This window comes from Crocodylus siamensis, chromosome 10 (genome assembly GCF_052110815.1).
Source record: "Crocodylus siamensis isolate JL-2025a chromosome 10, ASM5211081v1, whole genome shotgun sequence".
Taxonomy (NCBI): Eukaryota; Metazoa; Chordata; order Crocodylia; family Crocodylidae; genus Crocodylus; species Crocodylus siamensis.
In genome coordinates this window covers 17,769,704-17,788,161 of record NC_143404.1, presented here as the reverse complement: position 1 = coordinate 17,788,161, position 18,458 = coordinate 17,769,704, and the positions used below count along the sequence as shown (strand labels likewise).

At 41.6% G+C, this 18,458-nt stretch overlaps 2 protein-coding genes across 3 annotated transcripts in view; both read left to right on the top strand.

Moving 5' to 3' along the window:
* The window catches only part of CREBRF (CREB3 regulatory factor), a 40,289-nt gene extending 32,051 nt beyond the window's left edge, over positions 1-8,238 (top strand). The window contains exons 6-9 of the mRNA XM_090020384.1: positions 265-454; positions 915-988; positions 1,275-1,397; positions 1,636-8,238. Of these exons, the coding sequence (XP_089876510.1) occupies positions 265-454; positions 915-988; positions 1,275-1,397; positions 1,636-1,751 (503 nt within the window). The 3' untranslated portion in view covers positions 1,752-8,238. The remainder of the gene's footprint in view (positions 1-264; positions 455-914; positions 989-1,274; positions 1,398-1,635) is intronic.
* Positions 8,239-9,570: 1,332 nt separating this feature from the next.
* On the top strand, positions 9,571-18,110 carry BNIP1 (BCL2 interacting protein 1). 2 transcript variants are annotated; one of them, XM_090020406.1, is made up of 6 exons: positions 9,573-10,154; positions 10,222-10,314; positions 11,979-12,070; positions 12,678-12,779; positions 13,507-13,625; positions 15,722-18,110. In XM_090020406.1, exons 1-6 carry the CDS (start codon positions 10,071-10,073, stop codon positions 15,916-15,918), a joined length of 687 nt encoding a protein of 228 aa, XP_089876532.1. In that variant the 5' UTR covers positions 9,573-10,070; the 3' UTR covers positions 15,919-18,110. The 2 variants fall into 2 exon arrangements, with proteins under 2 accessions (XP_089876533.1, XP_089876532.1); XM_090020407.1 differs by lacking the exon at positions 10,222-10,314 and having other exon boundaries at positions 9,571-10,154.
* Positions 18,111-18,458: the final 348 nt, after the last annotated feature.

The window sequence follows — 18,458 nt, the reverse complement described above, 5'->3', positions numbered from 1 at the left end:
CTTCACTAGCACCTTCATACTAACCATAACTGTGGATCCGTTTTGGTCCTGATGTGTGGTATGTGCTGCTATCCTGATTCTCAACATACTGATGTTTATGCCTGATTATTCAGCTGTCCTTTTTGCATTGCAAAAACTTGGAGGACCTGCCAAAAGTTGAACTTTGGGTCTTTGGTGATGAATGGGCAAGGATTAAGAATATAACTTATATGCATATCTTCATATTTGAATGCTACAATAAAGTCTTCTGTGTATTCAAAATAGGAAAATATGCAGTGAAGAAGTCACGGAGGACTGATGTGGAAGACTTAACTCCCAACCCTAAAAAGCTTCTCCAGATCGGCAATGAGTTAAGGAAACTGAATAAGGTGATCAGTGACCTGACACCAGTCAGTGAACTACCCTTAACTGCTAGACCAAGGTCAAGAAAAGAAAAGAACAAACTAGCTTCCAGGTAAAAACTAGATGCCCTTTGCCTGAAGGAATGAATTAGGAGTATTCCAGATGTGCTACGGAACTGAAGCTTTCCTAATTTTCCTATTTAGAGTGAGGCTATTTCCCTCATTTGCAGTCATTATAAGAATTGTATTGGCTTGGCAAAAAGGCAACTAGGGCATATGATTTGCATAGGCATGGCGGGGAGGAGGATTCAAACTAGATCATGCCAGTTTCCATTGGAAAGTAAGTCAAGCTGGAATCATCCAGGAGTACCAGAATTAAAATTCACAAACAGGAAAGTGAGTTGCTTTAGTAACTGATGGCATTTAGCATGTTTAGTATATGAGTAATACTTAATAGTAGTAGTTTGGGTTCAGTGAGGATTGAGGTGTGAACAAAAACTATTGAATTGGGAGAACTTTTGCAAGTTAGTGTAGCCCCAGTTAGGAGATTGTACTAACTTTTTGCTATTATAGGGCTTGCAGACTAAAGAAGAAAGCCCAGTATGAAGCCAACAAAGTCAAATTGTGGGGTCTCAACACAGAATATGGTAAGTATAAATTTGTCTCAACTTTTTCCTTTAATACAAGCTGTTGTCAATCTTGCATCTTCCCATCACCTGCAGAAAATGATGGTTGTGGCAAACTTGCATACAGATGAAGTGGATTATGTGATGTAGCTATACTTGAAGTGAGTTATTATGGTGACATCAGAGGCCCTGCACTGTCTGAGGGCTCTGTGTTGTAGATAAGGTACATGAATGAACACAGGAAGGTGCAGCTTCTGACCCAGAGTCATGTAATCAAATGTAACCTCTTTTTCCCCCCTCTCTTCAGATAATTTGTTGTTTGTGATCAATTCTATAAAGCAAGAAATTGTTAATCGAGTGCAGATCCCTAAAGATGACAGAGGAACCAACATGGAACAGAAGCTTGATGTACTCGTTAAAGATACTCTTGGTAAGGAGTAAAGTTAAACGGCTACATATTTCACCACTTACATGCAATAGCATTATTTTGGACTCCAGAGTCTTTCTCCTCATCTTTAAAGGAGTGTTACCCTGCTTTCACAAACTTTAGTTCTTCTACTTGCTTACTGGCCAGCTCTAGGCATTGTGATAGGCTTTTTTATAGTAAACTTGCACATGTGTGCAAATAATAGCGATCTTAAAGCACATCCCCTTCCTTTCCTTCATAGGACTACCTGTAGCGGGACAAACGTCAGAGTTTGTGAACCAAGTTCTAGAGAAAACTGCAGAAGGAGACCCCACTGGTGGCCTTGTAGGGCTGCGAATACCAACGTCAAAAGTGTAACAGACATCACTTCACCTGTTCTCATTGGTCAGAGCTCTACCTGTGTTGTCAAGTACTCCATTGTAAATTGCATTCTGGTCTGCATGTCCGTTTTTAGCATTATGTAAACACTTACAATTAGGTTCCATTGTTTTTAATAACAATGTAGTAAGATAAGTGAATGCATGGTATAAAATGCTTAATAGCATTTTTGGAGCATAAACCATATAGTTTTAAAGCTGCTTCCCACATAAATGCAGAGATTAGGAGTCTTTAAAATTAAGTCATCTAGGACCAGGTCATATAAATTTGGTTTTAGAAGCAAAAATATATTTTTGGTAGTGAAAAATCGTAGCAAATACCAAACATTGTGGCAGGTTTATGCTCCAAGTAAAATAAAGAAGAAGCATTTTTTTTGCAAATTGTCAGTTTGGTATTTTTCTAGAATTATTGCTTTTTTGGTTCTAAAAAGAATAAAACCAGTAAGCTTTCTTTGCAACCATTAACTTGTACATAGCACACCTGGCATTAGAGCTAGTGTGCCATATAAGACTTTAATTTTATGAGCTTAATATGGTATTTAAATGTCTGTGCAAGTAAGAGAAAAAAGTATATTCTTTGTGCCTTGTATTTTTGGGGGAGAGCTATAAGTATAAGCTGGTAAAGAATTTTTTTGTTTTGTACAATGAAAACCCTGAGGGGGGAAACGAGATGTATAGAGATGGTAAGATTATGGATTTTAATGTATTTGTTCCAGCTCTTACAAATTTTTGAATGTATATAGGAATATGTTGAAAATGTAGATATATGCCACAGAGTCTATGTATTGTATAAAAGATGGCTCTAGAAAACTCAATTTCGGTACTTGGCCGGAAGAAAACAAATACTTGCACATTTAATGCGATTGTTTATTTTTGTACCAAAGACAAATGCAACTGATATGGCAAACTGCCAGTCTAAGTAAAGTTTTGCACAGCTTACATGATACTGTACTGAATGTAAAAAAGAAAAAAAAGAAAAAAAAAACAAGAAAAAAAGAAAAAAAAACCTAAAGGTCAGGGTTAGGGATCTTACTGAACTGTGAATTTTTTTTGTTTGGGTCCAATTATCTACAGAAGGAGCATTCATACATAATATTATTTTGCTGTTCCTGTAGTTTGCTAGTAGATAAGTTGGTGGCCATCTTGGAGTCTTTAAATCTTTTTGTTTTCTCTGCACTTACTGTAGGAAATTTTAATATATTTGGATTTTAGTAAGCTATTAGAAAAATAGTTTTCAATTTTGAGAATTAAAAAAATATATTTAGCTTGTTGTAGTATACTTCCACCAAACAACCAAAATAAAATTATTTTTATTGTAATGTGTATATATGTAAAGAGGAAAAAAGAGCTACAAATATCTAATTCCTTAGTTGCCACTTTTCCAGTTGATGTATTATTATGCATGTGGTGTTTCCAAGGATCAACACAGGCTTAGAAAGAAAAACAAAAAAAAATTTATAGACTTTTTTATATTTTTGTACAGGTATTTCAGAACTAGCTTCTTTAAACTTATGTGACTCTATTCTTGTTAATTCAGTAGTTTCTATGATTGGAGAATATTAACTCACAGTTCTTATTTGCTCTTCTGATCATAAGTCGGCTTTGTTAGTCAGTGTTAAAGTACAAATTTAAAAGCTTTATCCCTTGACGAGGAAGTCATTTATGTCAAGGCAAGATCATTCTCTGGTTTCAAGGACCCCTTTCCTCCCCTCTTCTTTCTTTTTATTTAAAGATGACAAAACACTGTTTACTGAAAATAGAAATACCAAATATTTTAAAATGATATATGTAGCTGCTGGGGGAAAATGCAAAAGTCCATGAAGGTTTCCTGCCCACTCCCTTTGGGGGGCTGTTCCACTTCATTTACAATTTGTCTAAGTTTCTTTGTACTGTGATTCATTTACGTATACATAAACGTAGAGTTGGGTTTTTAGGGGGGTTTTTTGTTTGTTTTTTCTTTGGGTTTTTTTTTTAGATCTAAGCTCTTTATTGCGTGAAGTTTTATAAATCTCAGATAGTGCAAGGTAGGAGTGGGAGATGAAGGTGGCAATCCTGCCACATGGGTGTAGTGTGCACACAACACACTATGTATCCTGATACTCTGGAAGACTCAAAAAGGGGGGAAAAAGCCAAAATACCACTACTGGGCTGTACCATAAAGTTTTTTTCATTCATGATTGAAGAAGGCCCCACAGCTAGTTAATCAAAGCTTTGAAAATCCTCTTAAAGGATTTGCAAGATTTGAGTGAGGTCTGTTTGTTTTTTGTTAGCCTTGGGAAGAAGTGCAGGTCTGTTTGCTTCAGAGCAGAGCCTGGTGGCTCATATGCATCCTTCCTGGTATTCCAGTTACACCAGAGATGCACGTGGCCACCAAAAATTCGACTAAGAATGTTTTGTTCTTTGGAACTTCTGTGGCCATGTCTATAGTAATGCTGGTTTTAGTCCTTTCTGGAGAATAGCCTTTAAAACACTGAGACCAGGAAGGTGCTAATCCTCTATCAGAACTGTGTAGGCATGGTAATATTTGATTATGATGACACCAGTGTTTGCAGTTAAGTAAGACTGTGTGATAGATTTTAAACTGACAAGGTATAAAAGAGATGCCCCTTCCCACTGCTCGGGTATACTGAGCAACCATTGTTTTATAATGATTTTTTTGTTTGTTTGTTTTTGTCTGAAAACCAGAATATGATTTTGGTCTAGCATTTCAAAAAAGACTTTGAATCTCTTTAGTGGATTCCATACCTTTTGCATTTCAGTGTTTTCTATGTATTATTTTAAGTTAAAGCTTTTAAATAGTTGAGCTTTTTAATGCTGACACTTTATTTTGTACCTATTTATATATGTATCTCTTAGAAAAGCACTTTGTTTAAGAAGATTTTTTTAAAAAAAGAAACAGCATTTTATATGATTCCTGCCACTTGCTGCTAACTCTGGGCTGGTCAGAATGCTGCAGCGATACTTGATCTAAATAAAACCTGGCAGTAAAATGTAGAGTAAAGTTAAGACCTGTGTTGGTTTAACTTTATTGTAAAGATGACATAGGCAAGCTGTGCAGCTTTACATTTTAACCAGGGGACTCTGTGGCATTTAAACAGTCTAGAAATGGTTGTACTTTAATGCCAGTAACAATCTGCTTCCTCTAGTGTCATTAAAATATATTCATTTAGTGTATACTTATCACAAACAAATCTTATAAGGGTAAAGAAAATGTACATGTTCTGTTTGGGTTCTTTTTTTCCTTGTTTGAAATTGTGGCATGCATTTCTGGATGATCTTTAGAGGAGAACTCTCTAAAGGTTTTCAGTGTTCATACATGGTATGTGGATCTTAATGAAGTCCTGGATTTTTATTTTATTTTTTAATTTTGAGTGTAGGCATTGTGAATATTCACTTTAATCCTGTATCCAAAAACAGTTATACAGTTTTTGATTTAATAAATACAACAGCTCTTCCTTTTTCTGATACACTGGATTCTCTAGACCTTATTTCCATATTAAAGCATGCTGTCATGTTGCTCTTGTTAGGATCTTGTCAGTCTGAACTTAGGTGCCACACTTTGTTTTTTGTTTTTTAATCTATATGGACTGCTTCTTCTACTGTACCATGTATGATTCTTGTCCTTCCTTATTCCTTCATGACAGATTATGATGTGGCTTTATATTGTGCCTTACTTGTACATCTAGAACTAAATGTTTATTTTTCATTCCCTTGAACTGCTTAAGCCCTCTGACCCTTCTGAAAGCAAATCAGAACTATGATAACAAGCATGATGAAGGGACTTCAAACTGATCTGATTTCAGCTCTGCTCAATAATCGTTTGGTGTAGAATACCAGTTTTCAGTGGCCTTGGGAGATGTGGGGAGGGGAGAGCACTAGGGCTAAAGAGTATTTTTACTGTGTCCCTTCCTAGGTAGAGACCTTTTTTTGTCTCCCCTCCACCCCCATAAGTTTATCAATCAGTTTTCTGATGTTTTTATTGGGGAGTCAGGGATAAGAGCAATTATCAAGTCTCCACATAGCTATGGATGGGCTTAATTCTCCTTTCATATCCATGTAAATAAAGAGTGCCAACATTGGCATCAGTGAAGCTACATTGTACTGATGGGAGAACTGGGCCCAGATATGCTCTGTTTATCAACCTGAATTTAGAAAACTTTCCACTACAACAGCAAAATCTTTTCTTGGTAAAACACAGGGAAGTCTCTTTAAGTAATCTAAAAAGATTCAGATATTTCTGAAATAGTGCTGTCACTTTGGATTTCTTTTAAAATCTGATGTTTGCCTTGTATTAATAAAATGGTGAGTGTATTCACAAAAATGTCAAGAATGGACGTGCTTTTCTTATCCATAGGGTCTGGGTTTTTTTTGGTTGTTGTTGTTGTTGTTGTTGTGTTTTGTTTTTTTTTTTGAAGCCAATAAGATCTTCACCTACCTACTTTCAAAGGGTTGTATACAAGTTGCCTTCAGAAGAAACGATAGCAAATAGTTTTGTTCCTCAAATTTGCTTAATAGTCTTCCTGAAATTCTGTTGAGGCATAGTCCAATTTATGTATCATGAACTTAGGATCTGTATTTGGCCGTGAGACCTGAATTTCAAGAAAATGCATCTAATCATGATTCTTTGTTTGAAAGTGAAAGGCTTCCCTTGGGTAGCATCTCTTTCTGTCTGCTTACCAAATGAAGCCTTGGCTTATCCACAACAGCCTAGTACAGAGCTAGTTTATTTTGTTTACCCCAGGGATCATGTAAAGTACATTTCAAACAGTTGCTGCTGCAGTGGCTGATTTCTTCATGTAACTGTGTTAAGGGCATTAGCATGTTGAAAAAACACCACTCTGAAATCTCTCCCAGTGTGAATTGGGGTGTTTAAATGTTAACATTGCAGAGATGGCACTTTAGGCCAGGTACAGACATTACACTTTTACCTGTATAAGTGATCAGAAACTGGCCTGTACCCAGAACAGAAGTTCAGTGCATGCAGAACAGGTTTCACCACTTTTAAAATCAGTCTATTTGTCCCTCCACTCCCCACCAAAGGGCAAATGTGTGTTCTGTTTGCTATGGATCTAAACTACCCTGTTTACAGACAACCACATAACTTTTTTTTATCAATTCTGCCTAGGGTTTTTAAAATGTCTGTACCTAGCCATCGTGTGTGTGTGTGTGTGATAATTTTTTTTTTTTCCCCCTCACCGCATCCAAAAAACCTTCTATATTCTTTTACTGACATTTGATAACATTTTACAACATCCCGGTATTCTCTAATGCTTCTCACAGGGTGAGAAAGTGTGCACACTGAATTTATACTCCTCAGCTGCTTAAACATTTGTGAACTTCCACAATAGCAAATCCTGATCATGTATTTATTGTTTTTTTTCTGCTGAGTAGTGTATCTAAAAAAAAATAAGGCCAGAGCTATTTAAGCCAAATCACAATTTTCTTTTGATCTGGACAAAAATCTTTAGCATTTGATTTAAATAGGTTTTACACCACCATAGCCATATAAGGCATGTTTAGTGGAGTTAGGAACATTAGGAGAGTCAATATCTAAAGCCAAGCCAGGATGAGTAGAAGCTAGAAGTGTAGGAATAACTTTTGGGTTGCATTTTTCTTAACTGACAAATGCATATTCCTTCCTTTTTATTATGCCATCTTTTTTTTTTTCTCTCCTTAACTTTTAAAAAACAAAAAAGCCTAATGGCATATGTGTATCTGCTCCTTTATACTTTGTGTATAATAGTGTGTATTCCACTGCTTTCTTGTTTGAACCACTCTTTCCTCCCTTTCAGAATGCTTCACCTATATAAGACATCTTGTATTTGTGGTTGAGTGAACTCTCAGGCTGATAGCACATGCAGACCTAGTGAACTGTTTAAAAGGCAACATTAAATCATTTTAAGTAACAAGACATGGCAACCTGCTCTGCCTATGTTTGGGGTCATGACTGTAATGCTGTTCTTGATATTCTGTTGTCAGTTTCCGACTGGAGCTCAGAAAAACTTACTGAAAGTCTTGTCTCTGTTATTATCTGATTTTTTTTTTTCTTTTTTACTTTGTTAAAAGCATGATCTGTTACAATGTTTAATGTTGGTTAATAGTTGTGCAGTTTTTCTTTTTTCTTTTTCCAAAAAGAGGCACAATTAAAATATATTGACTCTGTTTACTGTCACCCTTGATCCCTAGCACTTTTATTCAGATACAGGCTCATCAATGTATGCAACATTCTTTGTAATTTAAAATAAAAAATTGTGGAGGAAAATATTCTCCAATGTTTGTGTCCTTGGTGTGGTGTGGGTGTGTGCTGTCCTGAAGCCTGGGGTCCAGATGCACGAATTGCTACTATACCTCTAGTGTACATGGGGTTTCTCTTGGTGTTGAGCTGATTATTGCTGGGAGTGTGAAGCCATCTGTTTTCATTGGGCAGGTAAATTGCAGGCAGCAACAAGGTGATTCCTTGTACTGCTCCTTGGGGGAAACCACTGCTGAATAGGAAGACAATTTCATCTTTATCTCATACTAGACTCTAGTAAGAGCAGCTTGCTTACAAAGATGCCAGCAGTGATGTTTGTAGTTGTCCCCTAAAACCTGACAGATCTCAGGTTACAAGATTTTGGTTTCTGCTCCCTAGTCTAGATCCTGCACAGTTGGGAAAGTGCCTTTGTGCAAGCTGCCAGGAGCAGTAAAAAAGCAGGAGGTCAGCAGCTACATGCTGTCTTCCTCAGTGTGGCAGCGGGGGCTGGGGGAGGACGGTATCAAGCATTTACCTTTTTACTCCTGAAAAAAGGAAGGATGCTTCATTATCTTTAGAGCAACAGTAGGCTTTGCCAACTTCCATGGCTCAAAGTCTGGGGCCACTCATTCTTGGTGGACCTAAATTGTGAGACCTGTTAACAAATTGTAATGGGGGGGGCAGTCCTCTGATATCTTACTCCCCTGCCTCATGCTGTGAGACTAGTTAAGGTTATAAATTCAGTGGGGAAAGGTTATATTTGGCCCTGCATTCATCCTGCCCATTGTCCCTGTTCCTTCTGCTAGTCAGCAGCCCTTCATCCCCTCTCCCAAGCCTGAGGAAGCAGCTGGGCTTGAGATGGGAGTGCTCAAAGGGCTGAGGAGCTGCCCCTTTTCATAGCATGACAAAAGATGAAGCAACGCTACCGTTCGTTTCTGGTTCTCTTGCTGCACTATGCTGCTATGAACAAGTGGCTTGGTTGAGGGGAAGGAGGAGATGACTTGCTTCCTGCAGCCATCATGTATCTGGGTCCACGAAGGCAGTTTTCCTTAAGGATTCCCAGAGATAACTGTTCTTCTGGCATGGTTCAGTACCCACTGAGGTGTTGGGGCTTAAAGCTCACTTTATGGAAATGGGAGGCTCCTCCCTAGCTTGCTTTTGTGGCCATATGACAGAGCAGGCAAACCTTGGAGGTATCTGAACCCCAAGTGTCTGGGGCTTGAGCAAGCACCTAGGATGCCTTTGGAAACATCCTGGTGGCGGGGAGGATGTTTGCCGGTTGCAGGGCCACTTACGGTTCTGGACTGACTCACGGATTTGGATTTGATTTGGCTGATCTGGCTTGGAACATGAAAAATGTCTTTAAAAAGGCTATCAGGCCTGGGGCTGCAGCCCTAGGAGCCCAGTCCATGCCCGGTGCGTGCTCCCGGCGGCGGTGGGGCCACGGCTGTGCTGGCAGCGGTAAGGGCGGAGCTCCTGCAGGTGCCACCGGCAGTGGGTGGGGGTATGGTGAGCGCCAACCAGGGGGTGGTGCGCACCCGCAGGCGCTGCTGGCAGCAATGGCGGTGGCCGGCTGTGCCAGCGGCGGGGTGGCGAGCGGTGACTGCCTCTTTGCACTCGGCGTGCGCGTGCTCCAATCGCCCCTTCCTTCTGGGCACGAGTGAGTGTTAAATGCGTCTTATTTTTTTCATTCCACGGGCTGTTTCTTTCCAGGTAGACTGTAACAAACCGTCCTAAACCCACGTGCTGGGCAGCGATCGCGCTGGTGACGTCTGAAGCCCGGGGGGGATGATTCTTGCTTTGTCGCTGGACCAGAGCGGAGCACAGCAGACGGGCACGAGCCCTGCCCTGGGGGGCTGCTCAGCCGGGACCTGTCCTCTCCCCTCGTCCCCGCCTCCTGTCTCGCAGCCCAGCACGATGCCACACACCCGCCCCGCATCGCGGGTGGTTCCCGGTCCTGAGGCGGGCACAGGCAGCAGGAGGCTCCGGCCTCCAGGGGGCGCGCGAGGCGAGGCGCGGTGCGGACGTGTCTCGCGCGGCCCTTCCCGGCTTCCGTAGTGAGCCAACATGGCGGCGGCCGCGGACGTGCCTGTGCGGGTCTGTCACCAGGAGATTGTCCGCTTCGACTTGGAGATCAAGGCGGCCGTGCAGGTAGCGCCGGGGCCGGGCGTGGGGGCTGCGCGGGGCCGGGCCGGGCCGACTCTGTGCTGTCTTGCAGGACATCCGCGACTGTGCCGGGCCCCTGCCGCTGCTGGCCGAGCTCAACGGCCGCGTCAAGGACAAGTTCCAGCTCCTGCGGCGCCGCCTCCAGGTGAGGCCGGGGCCGGGGCCTCCTCGCAGCTAATACAACCACATGTTTCCCTTCCGTTCAAAGGAGCGAGAGGCCTCGCCCCTCGGGGGGCCCTGGGGCCGCCTCGCCCCGTCCAGGTGGAAGCAGAGATGAGTCCCTTCATCGCAGGGACTTCAAAACCACCCGTGAAATAGGGGCCTGGTGACCAGGAGCAGGACAAATCACAGCCTGATGAGTGAAGATAAAGAGTCTTTAAAAAGTAGAGAGGGTGGTTAACCCATGTGGGAGCAGGGAGATGATAACAAGCCAGTAAGTGAATCGTTGGCCTTGGCGCCACAGCCAGGTTTTAGATTTTAGATTTGGGGTGGAGCAGGCATTCGAGGGACGGTGCAAGTGCACCCAATTGCCCCTGGTGCAGGCGCCTTCCGGACTGTCAGAGCGAGGACCCTGCTCCCAACTTCCTCGTGGCTGCACGACAAGGCCATGTTGAAGGCAGATCACAACGCAACAGAGGCTGACGCCATTGGCACTGCAGCCCACTGAGCAGCAGCCCATGTCAAGGGAAAGGCCCTCACCCTGGGAGCAGAGAAGACTGCTGAGGAAGGAGGAGAGGAGTTTCAACTTGCAGCTACTCCCCCATGGGAAGATTTGCAACTTCTGCAGGTGGATGTGTGGCTCAAGGATTGGACTCAAGTCACCTCAAGACTGATCGCTGAGCCGTAGTAGAGGTCATTCTCCATTGAAGGGACTGCTGCTGCTGCTGCTCCTCCCGCTGCTGACCCAGTTCAGCTCAGGGGAAGGAGGCACTGGGACTCGACTGCCAGCACCACTGTTTCCCCCCATCTGCAGTGGCTTGGGGAGACTATCTTTATCCATAGCCTGCATTTCCACAGGCACAGCATGCTGTGAATGCTTTCCCCGTGGAGCCACTAGGAAAAACAACGGTGACAACTGGGTCCTAGTATCCACCTCACCATGCACCAGGTAGCCCCTGACCCAAACTGGGTCAGTCCATCCTGCAGCCTGAAAAGGTTGCTGTCCCTGGTCTAATTTATGAGCAGTGGAAGGGCCAGATAGATGGCTTTGTCTGGTTCCATCCTGTGTCTTCCGGTTTAGGCGAGAAGGAATTGAACGTTGTCCTGCTACTTGACGACTTTGCACAATCACTTGTTTGGAGGCAGTGGAGTGACTCCCTGCAACAAGAGCCTGTGAAGGGTGCTGTGCAGAGCTACACAATACTGGTGCTGTTAGGTGGGCAGGCACTTACGTACAGTTCACAAAATAAATCTAGAGATGTAAAATAGGAACCCAGAATGTCAAAAGCATTCTGATGGTCTGCCTGCTGTGGTGTGCCTGAGTTCTTTGCAACAGAATAATTTTTCTATACTGTCATTTTCCCATACTCAAGACACAAGGGAAAAAAAAGAGCTGGCATTTTCTGAGGGATGTATTGAGTCTACTGAGGGGGGCACTTTGTGTCTGAGAAAGTTGAGAACCGCTGTTGTAGGATAACTTAGATCCAAATGTAAGGATATCGCTAGTTGTCAGAGAGGTAGTTAACCTTGTTATTACATGAATTTTTAATTTACTGACATAGCTATGTTCTTTAGGTGAGAAAAAGCATTGATTGTATGTATCACAATGGCTTATGCTCAGATTTTAATATATTTGCTTTTATGTCAAAGGAGCTTGAACAGATGGCCAGGGAACAAGATAAAGAATCAGAGAAACAAGCTTTACTCCAAGAAGTTGAGAACCATAAAAAACAAATGCTCAGGTAGGTGAAGTCATGGATGCTATTTACACACTCTTCAAGCAGTCATGCAGTCTATACCAATGCATATCTGGATCTTACAGATGAGGTCTTTGAAGCAGAGTGATTTGTCCTAGGTAACAGCAGAATCAATGACAGAATCAAGAAAAGGACATAGAGATTCTGACTCCCAGTCCTATGGCCCAACCTTCCAGTTGTCCACTTGAGGAAAAGAAATATATTTTCCTTAAGCGGAATTGCTTTTGAGTACTTATTTCTAATGACAGTCTAAAGTCTAAACCAGGGTGGATTATGAGGACTTCTATCCTTGGTTTGGTGGTTTCAGTGTGTGGCATGATGCTGTCTCTTGTCTTGCTCTGTAGAAAGATGCTAAGGAGATTAAATGACCAATAGAATGGGATATTGCTCCTCTTAGCAAGAGGCAGAAGCAGTTCATATTGTAAACCGTACATACTGGTTAATTGTCCCTGATAATCATGCAGTGGGAGGTTGGGCTGCAGTATCTGTGTCCAGTCCTTCCTGCTGCTTTGTGGCTACCTGACTGTCCCTTGAAAATCATTGTCATTTTGCAAACTGTCACCACCACTCTCAAACTGTATTGTGATTCCAGCAATCAGGCAGCTTGGAGGAAAGCAAATCTAGCCTGCAAAATTGCTATTGACAACTCTGAGAAAGATCAGCTGTTGCAGGGAGGAGACCCCTTAAGACAAAGGTACTAAATCATTCCTTTTAGTAGTTTGAGAATGTGAGTAACAGCATCTCTATTCTGTACACTTTAAATATGTTGTATTTTCTTTTTAGTACATTGTAAACTGCTTGGTTCCATTTGGAAGTGGGCCTTCTGTTAATGTCTTATTTGTCATTTTTTGTGTAGGTTAAGCTGTGGTTGTTTCATAATTCTCAGTTAAACTGTATGTTTTCTCACCTTGGGCATATCAGGGATGAGAGTGGGTAGACTACTTTCGAGGTCGAGGTATTATTTTTATGTTGGTTCAAATCAAATCTACCATAGACAGTTACATGTTACAGACAAGCTTCTGATAGGAACTGGCTGCAGAATTTATGTAAATTGTGAATTAAACATTTGGCTTAGTGAATGAGCAGCATCAAACTAGATATACAGTGTTATAAAGTGGTTGCTATGTCATGAGATTATATGGCAGTGGGTGAACAATTAATGTCACTTGGTCCCATCTCTTTTGGCTGCTGCCTGGCAAATGTCGTAAAATGCTACAGCTTTAAAATTGGGTGACTTTAAGGGTTAGCATGAGTAATCTAATATCTTTCATTAAGAGATTCTGTTCATGTCCTTTGTACATCTGCCAGTAATGGTTGGTGCTATATTTTAGCCCTAAGGTGCTTGTTGCAGCCTGAAGTCTGATGCATTAGACATGTCATTTTATCTCCCCATTTATTTTATTTTTTCCATCTTCCTCCAGAAAAACCACGAAGGAAAGTCTTGCGGAGGGTGCAAGTAACATCACAGAGAGTCTGATGGGCATTAGCAGGATGATGTCTCAGCAGGTCCAGCAGAGTGAGGAAACCATGCATACTCTAGGTACATATCCAGTCTGGTTGGTTGGTTGTTATCTTGCTGGGTTTTCCTCAGTGGGGACTTTGGGGACATCTCTCCTAGAGAGATGCAAGTTGGCAGTGTGTACACATAGTGGAAATTTGCTGCGCTTATGGAGAGCTTGCTCGGTAGATGAGTAGAGGACTTCAGTTTCCAGAGCTGTAAATCATTACCTTTCACCAGCATGAGGAGTTATACATAAAGCAGGGAATAACAACTGCCTGTTGCTTGGAGTTGTGTTCCGGACTGGTGATACGTTCTTGAATGATTTTATAGTTCAGAAAAAGGAGGAAGAGGGAGGGCCCTTTTCAGTCCATGGAGAAGTCTTTAACAGGTGATGAGATCCTTGGAACTCTACAGCAGACTTGGTAGGAAAAGCAGCCAGTTTGGTGTGTGCCTGGTGAGGGGAGATTGTTTGCCATTGTTTACACTATATTATTAGCATCCTTGGCTTAATAGCAAAGAAAACAAAATCTGGTGCGTGTCTTGAGTATAGTTAGATGTGCATATACACAAACGGAGGTAATCTTAATAAGAATGCTGTTTTACCTGGTCTGCCGGCTGAGCTGACTAAGACGCAGAGAGTTCAAGTGATATGTACCCAAGGCTGTGTCAGTGATGCATCTGGGACTAGGAAGCTTGGATTTAGCCTGTTTTTTTCACTTTTGATTCTAAGGCTGCAAATGAAGTGGGCTGTCAGGACTGGTGATTCATGAACCATTTAGAAGTCGGCTGTGTGCCAACTTGGCTAGGGGCAGGAGAGGGAGAGAACAGTACAGAATAAATAATACAACTTTCTACCCCCATTTGTGGATGATGGCTGCGCACAGTTTTTTTCCCGCAGAAGCAGCATGTTTCTTTTCCCATTAAGAGAGACAGTTTGGCAGTCACTCTGCTACTCAGTTTCCGGGTGAACAGCATTTACAGTTTGTCATGGGAAGAGCTATCAGAGGTCATCTGCTTTGAGGACACAGCTGTGGATTTTGAGTCTGTAGTTCAAATTCTAATTCTCTCAAAGTAATGGAGATGCAGTGGATATGTGATTGTGCAGCAAGGAAGCTATGGCTCATCACCAATCATGGGAAACATCATCAGTTATCATCTTTTTTTCTTTTTAGGTCAAAGACCTATCTGTTAGAATGGAGCATCAGGGTTTGCAGTAACATTGATGCATGGCGGTTGTATTTATCATATTTACTTGCTTCTGTTGGCAAACAGTGTTTGAAGTTTGACCTTTCTTTAATCATTCAGCTCTGTCCAAATTGACCTGCTGCATTTTCTCAGTTACAGGATGTGGATTTTATAAAGCAAGAAAATAGAGCATCAGGCTTCTGCTTTCAATCAGTAATTTGAAGGAAGAGTTACTGATTTGCAAAACTAGGAAACTGAAAAACTCTAGCAGTCCAAGTATGTTTGGGGCATATTCCCCCAAAAAACTTTATTCAATATCAGCCATCCTTCCTCCCCCCAAATATGGTAAATTAATTGTTTGTGTCTAGAAAACAATCAAATGTTAAGATGTTTGGAAGTGAATAGTTAAGGAAACATTCAGACTCTTGACTGCTTCATGACTCAGTGTCATTCCACCTGACTTCTACTGATTTGTTACCTGGCCCCAAAGGAACACTCCTCATGCAAGATAGTTACTTAATTTTCATGGCTGTGGCTAGATGCAGGCATACATTGAAACAGGTAGTATCAGTGTCCATGGTGGTGGTGTCTATCTATGGGCCTAAAACCACCCAATTCATTTCACATTGGCCTCCAGAGGGGTCTCATGTGGCAACAACCTCTCTTCATAACTGACCCAAACTAAATTTAATTCAGTAACCTAAAACAACAGGTCCCTTGTCCTGTTATCAGATCTCTACTCCATGTATCTCTCTGCTTATTTTGCTTCAAAGTCTTTTCTGAAACACATCAGGACTCCAGTGTGGTAAAAGCTGCTCATAGGAACATGATCTGCACTGCTGTTACTCATCAGTCTGACAGACCCAGCAGGGCCAGATACTGCAGGCATGTTTCCTTTGTCCATTGTTTTGAAGCACAGTCACCTAAAACTTTATACCTTCTCATTTCAGCCAATTCTTCACGAACCATTCTGGATGCTAATGAAGAGTTTAAGTCAATGTCTGGGACAATACAGCTGGGGAGAAAGCTCATTACCAAGTACAACCGAAGGGAACTGACGGACAAACTGCTCATTTTCCTCGCCCTTGCCTTATTTCTGGCCACAGTGCTGTACATCCTGAAAAAGAGACTCTTTCCATTTTTGTAAAGTGCCAAAACTTAAGAACCGCCATGTAACATGAAAGATCAGGAGAGAGGGTAATGAGGAGGTTCGTTGTACTGGGCACCTGGCACTAATCTGGTTGAAAGAGGGTTGAAACAGACAGGACTAGAAATATGTGACCTGACCAGGAAGACGCAGGATTTTGCTTTCAAATGAGCTTGGGGAGGAACAGTAAGAGTGAGGTGTGGAGAGAAGAAACATCCTTCTGCCTGCTTAGTTTGGGAGCCCAAGAGGCACTTGGTGAACTTTCATGAGAAAGCATCAGTCTTAGTCCTCACCCTCTCTCATCTCAGTGTGAAATCTGCTTTTACCTTAGGGATTGGACCATTGTAGCCCTGCCAGTGGCATGAAAGGTGCCAAGAATTAAGCTGCAGAAGGGTGAGAGAGAGAGAGAGAACAAATCCAAAGGAAATAAAAACCCCAAGCTAAGATACATTCCTTTATTAAACTAATTATTTTGTCCACATAAATCAAGTCTTATTTTAAAGAAGAAAATACATGTGGATTAAAGGAGACTGTATTATACACATGAGATCTTACACCCATTTTAATGGTGAATGGTGAATCTCGTTGTCTTATAAAAGTGGCTCCTTCTGGGGTGGAATGAGATGACAGAAACTCATGCTGCCATTTCCTGTGGTGAGCTGTAACTTGCATATTGTCTTGTAATACAGGGTACATGTTGTGATGCCTTCAGGCCAAAGTTCTCTCTGAGAACATAGTTCAGATGTGCTCCATGGCTCTATTTCAGGTGTCTGCTTGGAGGTCTCCAGTTAATATCAGAGTAAAAAAGCCCGTTGCTTTGAGCACAGCTTAAGGATGATCAAGTTTTTCCACTGCTGGATAATTGCATGCCGTTACTGTAAACAGTATAGGGATTGTGTTAGGAATCCCTAAGGCACACTATAAAGTCATAAAACAGGATTTCAGTAGATGCTACCAAAAGAGAGAAATCAAAGCAAAAATAATGCATCTTTCATCAAGAACCCTAAAGGTGACCTGGAGCAGAACTTAGATTGACATCATCTCTCAGGTTTTGTTTTGTTTTTTTTAAATTCTGCATTGATCAAAAGCACAAATGCGTCCAATGTGTCTCTTATTTATAGGCACAGCTTTATGAAAATCACAAAGGCAAGGCACGTCAAAAAATCTTTAGTTTCTTAGTTTCCCTTCTTTATGGGAATCTTTAGTTTCTTAGTTTTCCCTTCCCTTTTTCTTAGTTTCCCTGCTATGGGCCAGCTTGTACACTTGAAAGTGATTCTTATTTCCAGAGTTTGCCTCTCTTGATTAGCAGAAATGAATGTGTCCATTTGCTTAATAGTGCATCCATTGATAGCAATACATTTGGCATTGTGCAGTAGCAAAAGAAGGATGCAGAGCATCAGCAACTGATATCGGCCACATTTTGGAAATGTTTAACTGCTGCTTTGCTGCCATCAGGAGAGCTTGCTTGGGTGATAGGTTTAGCAGTTTACAAGTCGAGATAAAAAAGGCAACCCTGAATAGAATGCAGGTCGTGCTTCCCATTCCAGTACAATATTTTAATGGAAATCAAGTTTGGGACTAAATCCAGGATGAGGGCCCTTTGAAGTTTAGGTTCCACGTGGAAGACCTTATGAGGGTAACAGCATTTCCTGTGGAAAGAACTCCTTGTCTGCAGAGTTCCTTTACGAGATCTGACCAGCTGGCATCACTTCTCTTTTTTTTTTGTCAGCTTTAGTCAAAGGTGAGTTTGGACCATACGATTTGGTAATAATCCAGGACTATGCATACCATAGCAGCAGGGGTGAGTAGGTGATTACTCGCACGCTACAAGGCTTTGTAGGGAGAGTTGAAGAAGCAGGGCTATTTCTTCCTGTGGTGGGAAGGAAACTTCTCAGGCCTGTTGTCATACTTGGTACATCCAGTAGAGGGCAGTGGAGTATGAACATGTAACCAGTTTCAGAGGCTTCTCCAACAGATCCTTGCCCTAGCTAATCTAGAAATTTATATAAAGTGCTCATCTATCACAGGGTTCTTCCTACTGTCCCTCACTGTGCTGTTTGACTTGAATCTTCCTAATTGTATATTTCTGCATTGTGGGAGAGTCCCAAGTTTGGGATAAACTGTATAGCATAAATGTTGTGTTGCTGAATAAAGCTGGAAATGCCATAATTATACGCATTTATTTTATACCTTCATCATTTGGCTTTCTAATAAATATTTAGAAGTCCTATTAGGCTGCCTGTATTTGTTTTATGAGATGGCTGCTTGTTGCAGATTGAATTTGCATTGGCAGCAAAGGAACATGAGCTATTCTGTTTAGTATGTAGAAACATAAAATGTGTATACTACACCATAATTAAATGAGTAGTCTGAAAAGTCCTGTTTAATATAAAATGATATTCTGAACAGCCCTGGAATTATTAGTAGAATATCATTCTATACATATTCAGAGTATTCAACAAAATTCTCCCTCCCAGACTATTATGTTTCGAAGCTGGCTGTGTAGCAGTTTTGTTTTATTGATTCAGCTTGCCTTGGGG

Excerpts from the sequence above, each read along its gene's own strand:
- BNIP1 (XM_090020406.1), top strand. The coding sequence starts at position 10,071 with ATGGCGGCGGCCGCGGACGTGCCTGTGCGGGTCTGTCACCAGGAGATT. Across the intron at positions 10,155-10,221 it reads AGATCAAGGCGGCCGTGCAG|GACATCCGCGACTGTGCCGG; the intron begins GTAGCGCCGGGG and ends GCTGTCTTGCAG. Across the intron at positions 12,071-12,677 it reads CATAAAAAACAAATGCTCAG|CAATCAGGCAGCTTGGAGGA; the intron begins GTAGGTGAAGTC and ends TTGTGATTCCAG.